The 18951-nt window shown below is 52.8% G+C and overlaps 1 protein-coding gene across 1 annotated transcript; it reads left to right on the top strand.

The window, feature by feature from the left end:
• The first annotated feature begins 1323 nt into the window (after positions 1–1323).
• On the top strand, positions 1324–18675 carry LOC127570476 (testis-specific serine/threonine-protein kinase 5-like). The gene is made up of 8 exons (XM_052016097.1): positions 1324–1722; positions 4518–4625; positions 5358–5560; positions 6288–6343; positions 7033–7162; positions 9089–9204; positions 13257–13433; positions 18278–18675. Exons 1-8 carry the CDS (start codon positions 1324–1326, stop codon positions 18673–18675), a joined length of 1587 nt encoding a protein of 528 aa, XP_051872057.1.
• Positions 18676–18951: the final 276 nt, after the last annotated feature.

Consider the following 18951-nt stretch of genomic DNA (forward strand, 5'->3'; position numbering starts at 1 on the left):
GGTCAAAGTGAAATGTGTGTCGAATGCCAAGTCCATGTGTGCACAGGTGCAGTGAAAAACTTATTTGCAGCAGCATCACAGGCACAGAGCATCAGATAAGCAGCATTCACAAGAAAAACATAAATTAAACATAAATTTATACACAATTTTTACAAGAAAGAACACAATTAGAACAGAAAAAGAACAGTCAATTTAGTGCAAAATGGTCATAGCGTTGCTGTACTGAGGTAGTGATTAGGGTGGTGCCGGTTGGTTCAAGAACCGATATGGTTAAAGGGAAGTAGCTGTTCCTGACCTGGTGGTGTGGGACTTCAGGCTTCTGTACCTCCTGCCCGATGGGAGCTGCGAGAAGATGGCACGGCCCGGATGGTGGGGATCTTTGATGATGGATGTTGCCTTCTTGAGGCAGCATCTCCTGTAGATACTCCCATTGGTGGGGAGGGATGTGTCTGTGGTGTATTGGGCAGAGTCCACTCCTCTCTGCAGCTTCTTTACGTTCCTGTGCATTCAGAATCAGATTCAGGTCTATTATCACTGACTTGTATGACGTGAAATGTGTTGTTTTGCGGCAGCAGTACAGTGCAAAGACATAAAATTACTATAAATTACAATGTAAATAAATAGTGCAAAAGAGGAATAACAAGGTAGTGTTCATGGGCCATCCAGAGATCTGATGGCGGAGGGGAAGAAGCTGTTCCTGAAATGTTGAGTGTGGGTCTTCAGGCTCCTGTACCTCCTCCCCGATGGTAGTTACGAGAAGAGGACACATCCCGGATGGTGAGGGTCCTTAGTGATGGATGCTGCCTTCTTGAGGCACCACCTCTTGAAGATGCCCTCGATGGTGGGGAGGGTTGTGCCCGTGATGGAGCTGGCTGAGTCTACAAACCCTCTGCAGCCTCTTGCGATCCTGTGCATTGGAGCCTCCATACCAGGCGGTGGTGCAACCAGTCAGAATGCTCTCCACCGTAACATCGTAGAAAGTTGCGAGTGTCTTTGGTGACATACCAAATCCCCTCAAACTCCTAGTGAAGTAGAGCCACTGGCATGCCTTCTTCCTGATTGCATCAACGTGTTGGGCCTGTATTGCCTTATCGAATTGCCGTACCAGGACCCTTTCAACAGAACGTCTGTAGAAGTTTGTTGGAGTGTTCAGTGATGAACCAAACCTGCTGCAGGAGTTGGTGGGTTGGTGGGTGTCTGAGGTCCCAACAAAGGGTGGAACGCAGAACATCTGTGAGGAGCCCATTCTAGACTGTTCCCTCGGCAAAAAGAGAACAACGAGACACGCACATTCCAGAACCTTCTCGTTTTCTCTCAGAAGGGATGAGAATTTGGAAAGGAGACTCGGGGAAACAGTTCGCGCTGTCCGACGAAGGGCAGCAAGAGTCTCCGAGTGAGCCTTCAATGGGGAGAAGACACGTCAGGGCCAGAGCGACGTTTGAAATCCGCCGTCCAGAGCGAGCAGCCGAGGGCAGCCGCCAACTGAGCAAGCTGCGCTCCCTCCCACTGCGCCTTCACCTCCGCGCCTCGCCATGGGGGAGACTGGCGGTGGCAGGGATGGACGAGGTGAGCGAGTGCCGGGAGCGGGGCTACCTGCTGACCCAGAAGAGGATCGGGTTGGGCTCCTCTCCAGGGGTGACCTGGCACCCCCACCCCGCAGAAGGTCAGCTGCAACGGCCGACTGGCGTGTGGGCTGGAAAACCAGAGGGACAAGAGGGTGAGGTGTGTTGGGGGGGGGGGGGGGTTGCGATTGTGGGGACCGGTGTGTTGTAGGAAAGGTTCTTTGAGGTCTTAAAGGGCAAGGACTCTGGACACAGTCTTTGGAGTTTAAAAATGATTTATTCACAAAGACAAACACGGGACAGGATAACGGGGGGCAATACACACACACACACACACACACCACACACACACACACACACACACACACACACACACACACACACACACACACACACAACAACTGGGTACAAACAGATCAAGGCAGAAACAATATAACGCGCCGCCCTCCTTGAATCAGTGCAGCACTGGCTCTATAGTCCCAGGAATCCTGAACTAACTTCTATAAGCAGTGCACAGCTCACCTCCACGTCCCTCGGAGACGAACAAAGAGGCAGACAACAAGCATGCGGCACTCTTTATACTGCTGGAGGGCTGGGTGGAGCCAGCCAAGGTAACTCACCACAAGCCGATCGCCAGGGCCAGGTACAAAGGTGTTTTACGAAGGTCGTTGGTCAACTGTGTGCGCTGATAGGTGGGCGGAGCCAGAGCTTGATTGACAGCGGTGTCCATCCGACCAGATGGGGTCAGTGTTGTCACTGTCCGTCTCTACAGGGGGTGGCGATGGGGGAGGGGGGTGTTGGGGGGGTTCGCAATGGTAGGGGGGGGTGTGGGGGGAGGGGGTGGCGATGGGGGAGGGGGGTGTGGGGAGAGGGGTGGCAATGGGGGGAGGGGGGTGGCGATGGGGGGTGTGGGGGAGGGGGATTGTGGGGGGAGGGTGGCGATGGGGAGTGTGGGGGGAGAGGGTGGCGATTGGGGAGCAGTGTGGGGGGAGGGGGGTGGCGATGGGGGAGAGGGGGAGTGGGGGGAGGGGGGTGGGCAATGGGAAGGGGAGTGTGGGGGAGGGGGTGGCGATGGGGAGGGGAGTGTGGGGGGGGGGGGTGGCAATGGGGGAGGGGGTGTGGGGTGAGGGGGTGGCGATGGGGGGTGTGGGGGGAGGGTGGGGGGGGGGGGTGGCGTTGGGGGTGTGGGGGAGGGGGAGTGTGGGGGGAGGGGGTGGCGATGGGGGAGGGGGCGGTGATGGGGGAGGGGTGATGATGGGGGCAGGGGGAGCGTAGGGGAGGAGGAGGGGGTGTTGTAATGGTGGGAGGGGGAGTGCGGTCTGGCACTGTAAGTGGCGCACAGGTCGGGGTCACAGACCATTCAACCCATCTGTCTCTGCCAGCTCACAGACCAAGGCCATTCCCCCGTTAATTTTCCCTGTTCCCTCTTCTGCCCATGCTTACGACCCGCCGGGCTCAGGGACAGCTCCTGTCCCACTGTTATCAGACTCTTGAACGGACCTCTTCTAACTTAAAGAAGAACACTTGACCTCCCCAATCTACCTCGTCGTGGCCCTTGCACCTTATTGTCTGCCTGCACTGCACTTTCTCTGTAACTGTGACAGTTTATTCTGCAGCAACACACACAAGATGCTGGAGGATCTCAGCGGGTCAGGCAGCATCCGTGGAGGGAAATAAGCAGTCGACGTTTATTCTGCATTCTCTTTCCCTTGTGCTACCTCGATGTAGTTACATATGGAATGATCTGTCTGGATGGCACGCAGACTAAAGCTTTTCACTGTACCTTGGTACACGTAATAAACCAATCACCATTTCTCATCACTTACCCCCAGATTCTACCCCTCACCCCCACACGAGGGGTAATTTACAGCGGCCAATTAACCCACCGACCCCGCACGTCGGTGGGATGTGGGAGGAACCTGGAGCCCTTGGGGGAAACCCAAGCGGTCACAGGGAGAACGTGCAAACTCCACACAGACAGCGCCAGAGGTCGGGTTCGAACCCGGGTCTCTGGAGCTGTGAGGCTAAGGCCCTACCCTCTGTGCCACTGCCAATTAGACAGAGAGTAATCCCCCTTGAAGACCAAAGGACACATCCCTGGGTGGAGCTGCAGGAGATGGACGAGGTCCTTAATGAATATTTCTCCTCTGTCTTTACTGTGGAGAAAGACATGAAGCCTTGGGAACCAGGGAACGTTACCAGGACTTGAGGGGCTGAGTTATAGGGAGAAGTTGGACAGACTAGGAGTTTATTCCTGAGAGTGTAGAAGACTGAGACACCTCTTATAGAGGTGTATAAAACCATGAGGGGCACTGACAGGGTGAATGCACACAGACTTTTTTCCAGGGCTGGGGAATCAAGAACTAGAAGGCACAGGTTTAAGGTGAGAGGGGAGAGATTTAATAGGGACCCGAGGGGCAACTTTTTCACCCAGCGGGTGGTCAGTATATGGAACGAGCTACCAGAGGAAGTGGTTGAGGCAGGTACATTAACAACATTTAAAAGACACTTGGTCTTGCTATTGGTTTATTATTGTCACTTGTACCGAGGTACAGTGAAAAACTTGTCTTACAAACCGATCGTACGGGTCAATTCATTACACAGTGCAGTTACATTGGGTTAGTACAGAGTGCATTGATGTAGTACAGGTAAAAACAATAACAGTACAGAGTAAAGTGTCACAGCTACAGAGAAAGTGCAGTGCAATAGGGTGCAAGGTCACAACAAGGTAGATCGTGAGGTCAGAGTCCACCTCATTGGACACTTGGACAGGTACATTGATAGGTTTAGAGGGATGTGGGCCAAATGCAGGCAAGTGGGACTGGCTTGGATGGGAATCTTGGTTGGCATGGACCAGTTGGGCCGAAGGGCCTGTTTCCGTGCTGTACAACTCGACGCCTTGTGTTCTCTGCATTGGGGCTTTCCCCGTCTAACCTGCCCATATTGTACCATTAGGTCGCTATCAAGATCATCCCGATCTCCCAAACTCTACAGCAGCAGTCTCGCCGATGCCTTTCCCGGGAGATCAATGCTCTACAGATAACGTACAAGCACCCTAACGTGGTAAGAAACCCGGCCTGTCTGCACCTGCCTGCCCTTCACTCCCCCCACCAACCCCAGGGCACAGTGACAGCCGGGGGTGGTCACTGAGCCAGGCCTGGGGTCCAGTGAGGTCCAGAGGCTTCACTCCGCTGGGCTCAGGAGGGACCGCCTAGTGCCTCTGATCCTTCAGCGTTGTCAGTGTGAACCAGCCATGGGACAGTCCTCCAGCCCCCTCCCTCTCCCCTCTCCCCTCCCCTCTCCTTCTCCCCTCCCCATCTCCCCCTCCCCTCTCCCTTCCCCCTCTCTGCCTTCCCCTCCTCTTCCCTCTCTCCCCTCCCCCTCTCCCCTCTCCCTCTCCCCTCCTCCCTCCCCTCTCCCTCTCCCCCCCTCCCTTCCTCTCCTCTCCCTCCCCCTCCCCTTCCTCTCCCCTCTCCCCTCCCTCTCCCCTCCCTTCCCTGTGCCCTCCCCTCTCCCTCTCCCCTCCCTCCCTCTCCCTCCTCTCTCCCTCTGTCCCCCCTCGCTTTCCCTCTCTCTCCCTCTCCCCTTCCCCTCTCCCTCTCCCCTCTTCCTCTCACTGTACCCCTGTCCCAGATGGAGATCCCACACGTACACGGGGAATCTTCCTGTGCCAGACCCTGCTGTGCCCGTGGGTGGGATGGGGGGGACTGAGGCCACTCTCCCTGGGAAGTCAGCAGTGGGGATGAGGGGGGTGGGGGTGATCCTGACCCACTGACGGTCCGTCCGCTCCCACAGATCCAGCTGTACGAGAGCTTCCGTTCCCCGAGCCGCCTGTACCTGGTGCTGGAGCTGGCGTCCAGGGGGGACCTGCTGGAGCACATCAACCGAACGGCCGATCGCTCCCAGGCTGTGGGGCTGCGCGAGGCCGAGGCCCAGCAGATGTTCCAGCAGCTGGTGGGGGCCGTGTACCACTGCCACACCAAGCACATTGCGCACAGGTACCAGCACGTCCCAGCAGAGCCCACAGAGGAACCCATCCCACGGGACCCCACTCACCACACACCGTTCCCCAGAGCCCGCACACCCTCCCATCCCAGTACAGACCAGCACAAACCCTTCCATCCCAGTACAGACCAGCACAAACCCTCCCATCCCAGTACAGACCAGCACACACCCTCCCATCCCAGTACAGACCAGCACAAACCCTCCCCATCCCTGTACAGACCAGCACAAAACCCTCCCATCCCAGTACAGACCAGCACACACCCTCCCATCCCGGTACAGACCAGCACAAACCCTTCCATCCCAGTAGAGACCAGCACATGCCCTCCCCATCCCTGCACAGCCCAGCACAAACTCTCCCATTCCAGTACAGACCAGCACAAACCCTCCCATCCCAGTACAGACCCGCTTGCACCCTCAGTGTCCCAGTACAGACCAGCACATACATCCCGTCCCATTACAGTCACACATTCTGTACCCACATTCCACATGGTCTGTGTTTGCATTTTACATGGACCGCATTCCACACGGTCTGCGTTCCACACAATCTGTGTTTGCGTTCCACACAGACTGCATTCAACACGGACTGTGTTCCACACGGACTGCGTTCCACACGGACTGCGTTCCACGTGGTCTATGTGCTGCTGTTACCGGCTCTCCCCCCGTCACTGATCCGTATGTTGAAGGACTTAATGTAACCTGTGTGAAAACTCTTTCACCCAGAGACCTGAAGTGTGAAAACGTCCTGCTCGACGAGAAGGGATGCGTGAAGCTGACAGGTGAGAGACCACGGACGCAGCAGGTGCCACCGTGTCATCAGGAGACAGTGTGGTGGTGTGAGGTTGTCCTCTGGGTCAGGTACCGGGGAGGGGAGGGAGGCCCTGACAAACTCCCCTCCAATCACACCACCAGGTCCGGAATAAGAACAGAAGGTCAGGCGGCTCCTGCTGAGAGACGAACAAGGTTCACGTTTCAGGGCACCGACCACAAGTTGCAGCGAGGAGGGAGGGGCGGAGAGAGGAGCTCTGTGGTAGGGCAGGGGCTAGGGGCAACTGAACGACACGTGGCGGGGGTGGTGCTGGCTGGGGTGGGGGGGAGCTGGTTAATCAGCACAGAACTGCCTGAAGGAGGTGGAGATAAGTGAGGGGAGCGAGGGAGAGGGACAGAGAGAGGGAGGAGAGAGGGAGCAAGAGAGAGAGTGGGGAGGGAGGGGAGAGGGAGAGAGAGAGGCAGGTTCACCAGGCGGGTGAGGCAGGTTCAGTAGATACGTTTAAGAAGTATGTGGACAGGTATATGGATGACAGGAGTTTAGAGGGATAGGGGCCAAGTGCTGGGAAATGGGATCAGCTTGAGTATACATCTTGGTCGGCACGGACAGGTTGGGCCGAAGGGCCTTGTCCCACGCCGTGCGACCCTATGACTCGAGCCTGGGTTCTGCTCACACCATTGACCGCCTCCTCTCCCTCAGACTTCGGCCTGGCCAGCAAGTGCAGCAAGAACAGTTTGATGAGCACCTTCTGTGGCTCCATTCCCTACATGGCCCCAGAGATACTCCAAGGCCTGAGATACCGCGGCGACCACGCCGACATCTGGAGCATGTAAGACCACCCGACCCTCGCTGATGGGGTCTCATCCCCGCTCCTCTCCTCTCCTCCACCTCCGTCCCTTGCACCTCAACCTTCCTGGGTTCTGCACACCTCCCCTGTCCCACTGGGAAGTTCCTGCTGACTGTCCGTTTGGGATCTTTCTGTTCGCTTTTGGAGTCACTTCAAGGAGCAGCGAGCGCAGATGTAAGACTTAGAGGACAGAGTTGGGTTCAAGAGTCGGGAAGTTAAGCTGCAGCTTTATAAGACTCTAGGCCGCATCTGGAGCATTGCATTCAATTCTGGTCGCCCCATTACAGGAAGGATGTGGGGGCTTTGGAGAGGGTGCAGAAGAGGTTCACCAGGATGCTGCCTGGATTACAGGGTATGAACTATAAGGAGAGGTTGGACAAACTTGGGTTGTTCTCTCTGGAGCGGCGGAGACTGTGAGGAGACCTGATAGAGGTTTATAAGGTTATGAGAGGCATGGATAGAGTCTTTTCCCCAAGGTCGAAATGTCTAACACCAGAGGGCATGCATTTAACGTGGAAAGGGGGTAAGTTCAAAGGAGATATGTGGGGCAAGTTTTTACACAGAGAGTGGTGGGTGCCTGGAATGTGTTGCCAGGGGTGGGGGTGGAGGCAGATATGAAAGAGGCTTTTAAGAGACTATTCGTCAGGCACATGGATGTGCAGAGAATGGAGGGATATGAACCAGGTGTAGGCAGAAGGGAATAGTTTAATTAGGGATCATTAACAATTAATTCAGCACAACATCATGGGCCGGAGGGCCTGTTCCTGTGCTGTACTGTCCTGTGCTCTTTGTGAGGAGACAGTGCTGACTTGCATCTCACCACCTGCATCACGGAGTCAATCAGAGTTTCCTGCGAGGAGCGGCCCAGCGCTTGTGAGCGACACAGTGGCGCAGCGGGTAAAGCCGCTGCTTCACAGCGCCAGAGACCCGGGTTCAATCCCGACCTCCGGCACTGTCTGTGCGGAGTTTGCACGTTCTCCCTGTGACCGCGTGGGTTTCCCCCGGGCGCTTCGGTTCCCTCCTGCGTCCCAAAGACGTGCGGGTCGTTGGGTTAATTGGCCGCTGTAAGTTGTCCGCCAGTGCTTGGGTGAGGGGGAGAATCCGGGGAGAAGTTGATGGGAATGTAGGGAGAACAAAATAAGATTAGGGTAGGATTGGTGTAAATGGCTGCTTGATGTAAAGTAGCATGGATTAGTGTAGCATGGACTCGATGGGCTGAAGGGCCAGTTTCTGTGCTGTATGACTCTATGGGGACAGAGCAGGGGTTTATGATTGTCACATGTACTGAGATACAGTGAGAAGCTTTTGTCTGCGTGCCATCCAGACAAATCATTCCGTACATAAGTACATAGAGGTCATACAGAAGGAAAACAGTGCAGAATAAAGTGTCACGGTTACAGAGAAAGTGCAGTGCAGGCAGACAATAAGGTGCAAGGGCCATGACGAGGTAGATTGTGAGGTCAAGAGTCCATCTTTTAGCGTATGAGAAGTCCGTTCAAGAGTCTGATAACAGCAGGATAGAAGCTGACCTTGAGCCTGGCGGTACGTGCTTTCAGACTTTTGTATCTTCTGCCCGATGGTGGGGCAGGGGGAGAAGAGAGAATGTCCGGGGTGGGTGGGGTCTTTGATTATGCCGGCTGCTTTACCGAGGCAGCAGAAAGTGTGGACAGAGTCCATGGAGGGGAGGCTGGTGTCCGTGATGTGCTGGGCTGTGTCTACAGCTCTCTGCAGTTTCTTGCGGTCCCGGGCAGAGCAGTTGCCGTACCAGGCCATGATGCATCTGTATGGATTCCCAGCAGTCAATGGGATGAATGGCCTCTCTTTAACTCAGTGACCTCGGCTGAACTTCCACTCCTTGTTGCCCTGCGTCTGCAGTGTTTGTTAACCTGTCACTTCCCGTCCCCACAGGGGTATCATTCTCTACGCCATGGTGACAGGCAAACTTCCCTTCAACGAATTTCAACCCTGCAAACTGTTGGAGGAGATAAAAAGTGGCGTGCTGTACCACGACCGCCTTTCACCAGGTAGGTCGTTCCTAAAGAGGCCACTCCCGTCGCTCCTGGAGGGGTTAGAAAGCAACATCTTCATTGTTCAGTGGGTGTCCAAGTCCCATTCACGAAAGACCAGTGTGCAGGGAACTGGCTGGTTATTGTATTGGAGAACTGGGCACCAAAGTTTACAGAGTGGTAGAACATAGAACAGTACAGCGCAATACAGGCCCTTCAGCCCACAATGTTGTGCCGACCTTTAAACCTCGCCTAAGACTATCTAACCCCTTCCTCCCACATATCCCTCTATTTTAAATTCCTCCATATGCTTATCTAGTAATCTCTTGAACTTGACCAATGTACCTGCCTCCACCACCACCCCAGGCAGCGCATTCCATGCCCCAACCACTCTCTGGGTAAAAAACCTTCCTCTGATATCTCCCTTGAACTTCCCACCCATTACTTCAAAGCCATGCCCTCTTGTATTTGAGCATTGGTGCCCTGGGAAAGAGGTGCTGGCTGTCCACTCTATCTATTCCTCTTAATATTTTGTACACCTCTATCACGTCTCCTCTCATCCTTCTCCTCTCCAATCAGTAAAGCCCTAGCTCCCTTAGTCTCTCCTCATAATGCATACTCTCTAAACCAGGCAGCATCCTGGTAAATCTCCTCTGCACCCTTTCCAATGCTTCCACATCCTTCCTATAATGAGGCGACCAGAACTGGACACAGTACTCTAAGTGTGGTACAGCACAGAAACAGGCCCTTCAGCCCATCCTGTCCATGCCGACCTTTGCCACATCGACTTTAATCCCATTGGTCCGCACTAGGACCGTATCCTTCTATTTAGCAATTGGTTTATTACAAGATACAGTGAAAAACTTTGCTTGTGTGCCATCCAGACAGATCATCCCATACATAAGTACATGGAGGTAGTAAAAAGCAATACAGAATGCAGAATAAAGTGTTACAGTTACAGAGAAAGTGCAGTGCAGGCAGACAATAAGGTGCAAAGTCACAACAAGGTAGATTGGGAGATCAAGTGTTCATCTGGGCAGGCACAGTAGTGTAGCGGTTAGTGTAACGCCATTACAGCCCCAGCGACCCGGGTTCAATTCCCAGCCGCTGTCTGTAAGGAGTTTGTACGTTCTCCCCGTGTCTGCTTGGGTTTCCTCCGGGTGCTCCGGTTTAAGATAAAGGCGTACGGGTTAGGAAGTTGTGGGCATGCTATGTTGGCGCCGGAAGCGTGGCGACACTTGCGGGCTGCCCCAGAACACTCTACGCAAAAGATGCATTTCACTGTGTGTTTCGATGTACACGTGACTAATAAAGAAATCTTATCTCCTATCTTCAGCATACAAGACGTCCATTCAGGGGTCTTATAACAGCGGGATAGAAGCTGTCCTTGCCCCTAAAACACAGTGACTGTATCCAATCCCACCACCTCCCCCGGCAGCGTGTTCCAACCACTCTCTGTGTAAAAAAAAACTTACACCTCAGCTCCCCTTTACAACTCCTTCCTCTCACCTTAAACCTATGCCCTCTTGTTTTTGACACCCCTACCCTGGGAAAAAGACACTGTCTACCCTATCTATGCCTCTCAAAATTTTATCAGGTCTTCCGCTCAGCCTCCGACACTCCAGAGAAAACAACCCAAGTTTGTCCGACCTCTCCTTATTGGTACACACCCTCTAATCCAGGCAGCATCCTGGTGAAGCTCTTCTGCACCCTCTCCAGAGCCCCCACATCCCTCCTGTAATGGGGCGCGCAGAACTGCACACGACACTCCAAGTGCGGCCTGACACGTGTCTTTGGAACTCTCTTCCTCGGAGGGCAGTGGGTCCAGAGACTTTGACTATTTTTAAGGCAGAGGTAGATTGAAAAGGGTGGAGAGGTTGTGGGGGGGGGGGGGGTGGCGCGGAGGCAAAGGTTACCCAGGGTAGATAAGAATGCAGAATGTACACTCCTTAGACAGCACCTTCCAAGCTCACCACCTCGACCAGCTAGGAAGGCAAGGGCAGAAAAAGCACTGGAGTCGCCATCAACTGGAAGTTGCTTTCCAAGCCACTCTGCATCCTGACTTGGAAACGTATCGCCGTCTCTTCACCGTCGCTGGGCCATAGTCCTGGAACTCTTTTGTAGCTGATATGGGCAAATGGGACTACCTCAGATAGACATCTTGGTCGGCATGGACGAGTTGGGCTGCAGGGCCTGTGTGACTCCACGGGTGCTGAATTTCACACGGACATCACGGTCTTGGCTGAGATGGGAATGGGCTGAGGGTGGGGATGGGGGAGATGCAGCTGTGTGAGGTGCAAGGCTCTCGATTGCCGGCAGTCCGGAGACGGGTCCCGGAACCAAAGTCTGCCCGCTCCGTCATCCTGGGAAACTCGGAGAGAGGGAGAGAGGAGCCAGGCCTGAAACCCGCCCTGCACATGGTAATGTCTCGAGCTTCCAGTCTAGAACCTTGCACCCCTCACACCAGCCCCAAGAGGGGGGAGTGTCGGGGAGGGGCGAGTATAAAGGAATCACAGGGGCAGAAAGGCAAATTCCTTCCTGAGTCATAGAGTAACAGGCCCTTCAGCCCAACTGGTGCATACTGACCAAGATTCCCATCTAAGCCAGTCCCATTTGCCCAGGTTTGGCCCATATCCCTCTAAACCTTTCCCATCCATGTACGTATCCACGTGTCTTATAAACGTTGTAATTGTACCACCACTACACTTCCTCTGGCAGCTCGTTCCACACACCCACCACCCTCTGTGTGGAAATATTGTCCTTTAGATTCCCTTTGAATCTTTCCCCTCTCACCTCACACCTAATGCCACCTCACCTTAGACTCCCCTACCCTGGGTAATAGACCATCCGCCTTTTCTCCACCTGTGGAATTCCCTGCCCAGGCAAGCAGTGGAGGCTACCTCATTAAATATATTTAAGACACTGTTAGATAGATGTTTGCATAGTGGGGGAATGAAGGGTTGTGGGGAAAGGCAGGTAGGCGGACTCACACGGCCAGATCAGCCATGATCTTATCGAATGGTGGAGCAGGCTCGACGGGCCAGATGGCCGACTCCTGCTCCTATTTCTTATGTTCTGCGCCCATCATGATTTTATAAACCTCTCTAAGGTCACCCCTCAGCCTCCTACACTCCAGAGAAAACAGTCCCAGCCTGTCCAGTCTCTCCTTATAACTCAGGCCCTCCAGTCCTGGCAACATCCTCATGAATCTTATTGCACCTTTTCAGGCTTAGTGACATCCTTCTATAGCCAGACTCTCGTTAATCTTTGCATTGATGGATTAAAAACCTAGAACAGAACAGCACAGGAACAGGCCCTTCAGCACGCAACTCTCTGCCGAACATGAAACCAAATCAAATTAAGTCGCATCTGCCTGCACACAATCCACATCCCTCCACTCCCTGCACATCAATGTATCTGTCTAAGCGCCACTTAAACGCCACCATCATATCGGCTTCCACCACCACCTGTGGCAGCCTGTTCCTGGCACCCACTGCTCCCTTTGTATAAAAAACATGCCCCGCACATCTCCTTTAAACTTTCCCCCTTTCATCTTAAATGCATGTCCTCTAGTATTTGCCATTTCTGCCCTGGGAAAATGATTCTGTCTACCCTATCTCTGCCTTTCATAATTTTATAAACCTCCATCAGGTCTCCCCTCAGCTTCTGCCGCTCCAGAGAAAACAAACCAAGTTTGTCCAACCTCTCCTCATAGCTAATACTTCCTAATCCAGGCAGCATCCTGGTAAACATCTTTTGCACCCTCTCCAAAGCCTCCACATCCTTCCTGTAATGGGGCAACCAGAACTGCACCCAATACTCCAAGTGCAGCCTAACCAAAGTTTGATACAGCTGCAACGTGACTTCCTGACGCTTACACTCAGCACCCCGACTGATGAAGGCAAGTATGCCGTATGCCTTCCTTGCCGCTCTATCTACAAGCGTGGACGCACTTTCGGGGAGGTATGGACTTGGACCCCAAGGTCCATCATCCTTCAGATTTAGTGCTGCACTTGATGTCACGCTGTCAACCCGCTGCCGGTGCCTGACCTGTTCCCTCCCTCTCCAAGCCTGCCAAGACCTCATCAACAAGATGCTCCAGTGGACACCCTCAGCCCGCCTCGCGCTCAGTGAGATCCTCGTCCACCCCTGGATGCTCCCGGCTGCATCCCTCCTCTTCCAGAAGGTCCAGCTCTTCGTGGCTGAGTCTCCGCCCAAGAAACAGGAGAAAGAGACGGCCGCCAAAGGTGAGCATGGCAGGGCCTCTCCTTCCTCACTGCCCGCTGTACACCGGCTCAGGACTCCTCCAAACGGGGCAGCACAGTGGCCCAGCGGGTAGGGCCACAGTTTCAGGGACCCGGGTTCGATCCCAACCTCCGGCGCTGTCTGTGCGGAGTTTGCATGTTCTCACTGACACTGCGTGGGAATCCTCAGGGTGCTCCAGTTTCCTCCCACATCCCAAAGACGTGCGGGTTGGTGGATCAACTGGCAACTGTAAATTATCCATCATGTAGATCAACCCTCTCACATCTGCCTATTGGTATTGGTATTGGTTTATTATTGTCACTTGTACCGAGGTCCAGTGAAAGACTTGTCTTGCAAACCGATCAAACAGGTCAATTCATTACACAGTGCAGTTACATTGAGTTAGTACAGAGTGCATTGATGTAGTACAGGTAAAAATAATAATGGTACAGAGTAAAGTGTCACAGCTACAGAGAAAGTGCAGTGCAATAAGGTGCAAGGTCACAACAAGGTAGATCGTGAGGTCAGAGTCCATCTCATCGTATAAGGGAACCGTTCGATAGTCTTATCACAGTGGGGTAGAAGCTGTCCTTAAGTCTGGTGGGACGTGCCCTCAGGCTCCTGTATCTTCTACCCGATGGAAGAGGAGAGAGAATGTCCCGGGTGGGTGGGGTCTTTGATTATGCTGGCTGCTACACCAAGAAAGCGAGAGGTAAAGTCCAAGGAGAGGAGGATGGTGTCCATGATGTGCCATACCAAGCCGTGATACATCCAGATAGGATGCTTTCTATGGTGTATCGATAAACATTGGTGACTGTCAAAGGGACAACCCCCCCCCCCGTCACCCGGATCCACCTATCACCTGCCAGCTCTTGCTCCCCACGTCTTTATACTGGCCATCTGCCTTCTATCTTTCAGTCTAGATGAAGGGTCTCGACCCAAAACGTCAACTATCCACTTCCCACAGATGCTGCCTGACCTACTGAGTTCCCCCAGCACTGTGTGTTGCTAATGTACCAAAGGTGTTTGGGTTTAGTCTGTCCCAGCTCCCCGCATTAAATCAATTATTCTCACTGTGCAGCCAAAGAGAAGTCTTCAATGCAAGTTTACAAACAGAATAGACACTTTGATTGTCATTGAAAAATCAAAACCTTCAGAAATCTGAAATAAAAACAAAACACTCAGCAGGTCAGGCAGCGATTGTGGGAAGGGAACCAGTCCATATTTCAGGTCAAAGACCTCTATCTAATAAGAGGACGTCGTGGCAGTGAATGTGGTGGAGGACACAGTCGAACTGCTTTGATTTATACATAAAACATTACAGCACAGTACAGGCCCTTCGGCCCACAATGTTGTGCCGATATTTTATCTTGCTCTAAGATCTATCTAACCCTTCCCTCCCACATAGCCCTCCATTTCTCTATCATTCATGTGTCTATCTAAGAGTCTCTTAAATGTCCCTAATGTATCTGCCCCACAACCTCTGCCAGCAGTGCGTTCCACGCACCCACCACTCTCTGTGTAAGTAACTTACCCCTGACATCCCCCTTATACCTTCCTCCAATCACCTTAAAATTATGCCCCCTTGTGTTAGCCATTTTCACCCTGGGAAAAAGTCTCTGACTGTCCACTCGATCTATGCCTCTTATCATCTTGTACACCTCTTTCAAGTCACCTCTCATCCTCCTCCTCTCCAAAGAGAAAAGCCCAAGCTCGCTCAACCTATCCTCATAAGACATGCTCTCCAATCCAGGCAGCATCCTGGTAAATCTCCTCTGCACCCTCTCTAGAGCATCCACATCCTTTCTATAATGAAGTGACCAGGACTGAACACATTTGAACTGAACACAACTGAACTGAACTGATTTAGAGATAAAGGGAGCAAACGGCGGGAGATGTAAAAGCTGTGAAGGGTGGGTCAGAGCTGTCGATGAAACCGGGAACCAAACAGAGAATGCTGGAAACATCCAGCAGATCGGGCAGTGTCTGTAGGGAAAGAGAAACTGAGGTAATATTACATATGGGTGACCTGGCGGGATACAATGGTGCGGCTCGGTAAAGCAGCCGACATAATCAAAGACCCCTCCCACCCCGGACATTCTCTCTTCTCCCCCTCCCATCGGGCAGAAGATCACAAAAGCCTGAAAACACGTACCGCCAGGCTCAAGGACAGCTTCTATCCCGCTGTTATAAAACTATTAAACAGTCCCCTAGTACAATAAGATGGACTCTTGACCTCCCAATCTACCTCGTTATGACCTTGCACCTTATTGTCTGCCTGCACTGCACTTTCTCTGTAACTGTAACACTTTATTCTGCATTCTGTTATTGTTTTCCCTTGTACTACATCAATGCACTGATGTGATGAAATGATCTGTATGGATGGCATGCAACACAAAGCTTTTCACTGTACCTCGGTACATGTGACAATAATATACCAATTTACCGGTTACCAAGGTGCGATCCACACCTCCATTGCTGCCTGTGTGGAGTTTGCACATTCTTCCAGCGACTGTCTGTTTCCCCCGGGCGCTCCGGTTCCCTCCCACATCCCAAAGATGTGCAGGTCGGTAGGTTAATTGGCCACTGTAAATTGTCCCCTAGTGTGTGGGTGCGGGGTAGAATCCGGGGGGAGTTGTGTGAGGAAATGGGTTACAGGGAAAATCAGTGGGGAATGGGATTGTTCTGTGACCTGGAGACACTCAATGGGCTGAAATGATTTTCTATAGTCATAAGGAAAAATGTCGTAAGAACAGCAGAGCTGGTCGAGCAGAGACAGCAAGTTTCACAGCTTTGACATGTGCCTTTATTTTTTCTCGTTACCTGTCCTTATTTAACTGTCCTTAAGAAATAGAAAACTCAACAGGCCAGGCAGCATCTGTGGAAAGAGAAACAGTCTGTCCCCAAAGCCTGTCCGTCATCTACAAGGCTCAGTCAAAGTCGAATTTATTGTCACACACACAAGTCCATGTGTGCACAGGCACAGAGCATCAGATAAGCAGCATTCACAAGAAAGACATAAACGCAGCAGCATCACAGGCACAGAGCATCAGATAAGCAGCATTCACAAGAAAGACATAAACTGAACATAAAATACACACAAATTTTACAAGAAATAACACAATTAGATCACTTTCTATGTCCATTGTAGTGCAAAGTGGTCACAGTGTTGCTAAACTGTACTGATGGTCGGTTCAAGAAGTGAATGGTTGAAGGGAAGTAGCTGTTCCTGAACCTGGTGGTGTGGGGACTTCAGGCTTCTGTATCTCCTGCCCGATGGGAGCTGTGAGAAGATGGCACGGCCCGGATGGTGGGGATCTTTGATGATGGATGTTGCCTTCCTGAGGCAGCGCCTCCTGTAGATACCACCGATGGTGGGGAGGGATGTGCCCGTGATGTATTGGGCAGAGTCCACTGCTCTCTGCAGCTTCTTACGTTCCTGGGTGTTCGAATTGCCGTCCCAGACCATGATGCAACCAGTCAGGACACTTTCAACAGGACATCTGTTGAAGTTTGTTAGTGTTTGGTGACAAGCTGAACCTCCTTAACCTTCCTTGTGTTTGCATCAGAGTCATACAGGGAAGAAATAGGCCCTTCTTAATTTTGGATGGAACACTCTCCATTTGCCTGGTTGAGTGCAGTTCAACAGCACTCAAGAACCTCGACACCATACAGTACATAGCAGTCTGCTTGATAGGCACCCCATGCACACCCACTCACTCACTCTGCCACTGACACACAGTAGCAGCAGTGTGTACCATCTATAAGACCCACTGCAGCAACTCACTGAGGCTCCACATACAGCACTTTCCAAACCCACCCCCTCTCCCAGCGAGGAGGACAAGGGCAGCACAAGCACGGGGAACACCACCCCCTGGGAGCTGCCCTCCGAGCCACACACCATCCAGACTCAGAAAGATATCGCCGTGCCTTCACCGCCACTGGGTCACAGTCCTGGAACTCCCTCCCCGACAGCACTGCGGGTGCCCACAGCTCAAGCACTGCAGCTGTGATATATTTCTGAGTCAGGATGCCATGTGACTCCAAGGGCATCGTTCCCGCTCTCTCAGTGGTAGAGGTTGGGAATTTGGGAGGTGCTGTCAGTGACGGTGCATTAAGGGTGAGAGCGGGGTTAGAACAGTACGACACAGGAACAGGCCCTTCGGCCCACCATGTTGTGCCAAACTATTTAAACTAGTAATTAAACCCCTAATTAAACTAATCCCTTTTGCCTGCACAAGGTCCATATCCCTCCCTTCTCTGCACAGTCATGTGCCTGTTTAACAGCCTCTCAAACCGCTCTATCGTATCTGCCTCCACCCCCACCCCTGGCAGCACATTCCAGGCATCCACTGCTCTCTGTGTAAAAAAACATCTCCTTTGAACTTTCCCCCTCTCATCTTAAATCCATGCCCATTAAGATGCATTAGACAGTTCGATCCTGTGAAAAAGAAACTGGCTGTCTACTCTATCTATGCCTCTCATAATCTTATAAACTTCTATCAGGTCTCCCCTCAGCCTCCGACGCTCCAGAGAAAACAATCCAGGTTTGTCCAACTTCTCTTCATAGCACCTTCCCTCTAATCCAGGCAGCATCCTGGTGAACCTCTTCTGCACCCTCTCCAAAGCCTCCACATCCTTCCTGTAATGGGGCGACCAGAACTGAATGCAACACTCCAGATGCAGCCTAACCAGAGTTTTATAAAGCTGCAGCATAACTTCCTGACTCTTGAACTTGGTGCCTCAGCTAATAAAGGCCGTACACCTTCTTTACCACCCTGTCGACCTGTGCGGTCTCATTGCAGACAGATGAGGCTTCAGCAGTGAGAGTGTCTTGTCGTTGCAGGGCGGAGCCTTCCTCCAGCAAGGACCCCAAAGGGGAAGAAAGTTCTCACCATCTCCGGTGACCCCCATGCGGATGAGAAGTTGGTGTCGCCGCGGAGGACCGGTCCTGGGCTAGCCTCGCCCCAGCCCGGAGGATGGGTCAGACCCACGTCCCGGGAGCGCGCACCCCCCAGCCGCCTGGTCGAGCTCTTCACCCGGGTGCCCAGACCCCCCACGGCCTCCAAGCCCCCCCGCCCCGGCGCCCGCAAGCGTCCGGTGTCAGCCTGCAGTTGGAACGCGGAGCTGGGCCACAAGGTCCCAGGCTCCCAGGACTGGACCCTCTGCCTGGACCTTTCCAAATCTGCCCACCACATCAGCCCACTGGCCGACTACCTCCCACGCCGGTTGAAGGGATTTTAGGGCAGGATTCCCCCCCCCTCCTTCCTGGTCTTCCCTACAGATTCCTCTTTCTTGTTCTAAATGGATCCGATGGTGTTCACCAAGTCTTGTATCAAGAGATATTGGTCAATAAAAAGGCCACAACTGGCAGCCAATCAGTGCTCCTTGTCCAAAGTTTCAAAAGTCAAAGTCAAGTTTATTGTCTGCACAAGTCCACGTGTGCACAGGTGCAATGAAAAACTTACTTGCAGCAGCATCACAGGCACAGAGCATCAGATAAGCAGCATTCACAAGAAA

The sequence above is a fragment of the Pristis pectinata genome, chromosome 5 (genome assembly GCF_009764475.1).
Source record: "Pristis pectinata isolate sPriPec2 chromosome 5, sPriPec2.1.pri, whole genome shotgun sequence".
Taxonomy (NCBI): Eukaryota; Metazoa; Chordata; class Chondrichthyes; order Rhinopristiformes; family Pristidae; genus Pristis; species Pristis pectinata.

What these genes read in the sequence shown, in the direction of transcription:
- LOC127570476 (XM_052016097.1), top strand. Translation starts at nt 1,324, where the DNA reads ATGAGAATTTGGAAAGGAGACTCGGGGAAACAGTTCGCGCTGTCCGAC. An exon ending in ACCAAGCACATTGCGCACAG is followed by an intron (nt 5,561 to 6,287) that starts GTACCAGCACGT and finishes TCTTTCACCCAG; the next exon opens with AGACCTGAAGTGTGAAAACG. An exon ending in CCACGACCGCCTTTCACCAG is followed by an intron (nt 9,205 to 13,256) that starts GTAGGTCGTTCC and finishes TCCCTCTCCAAG; the next exon opens with CCTGCCAAGACCTCATCAAC.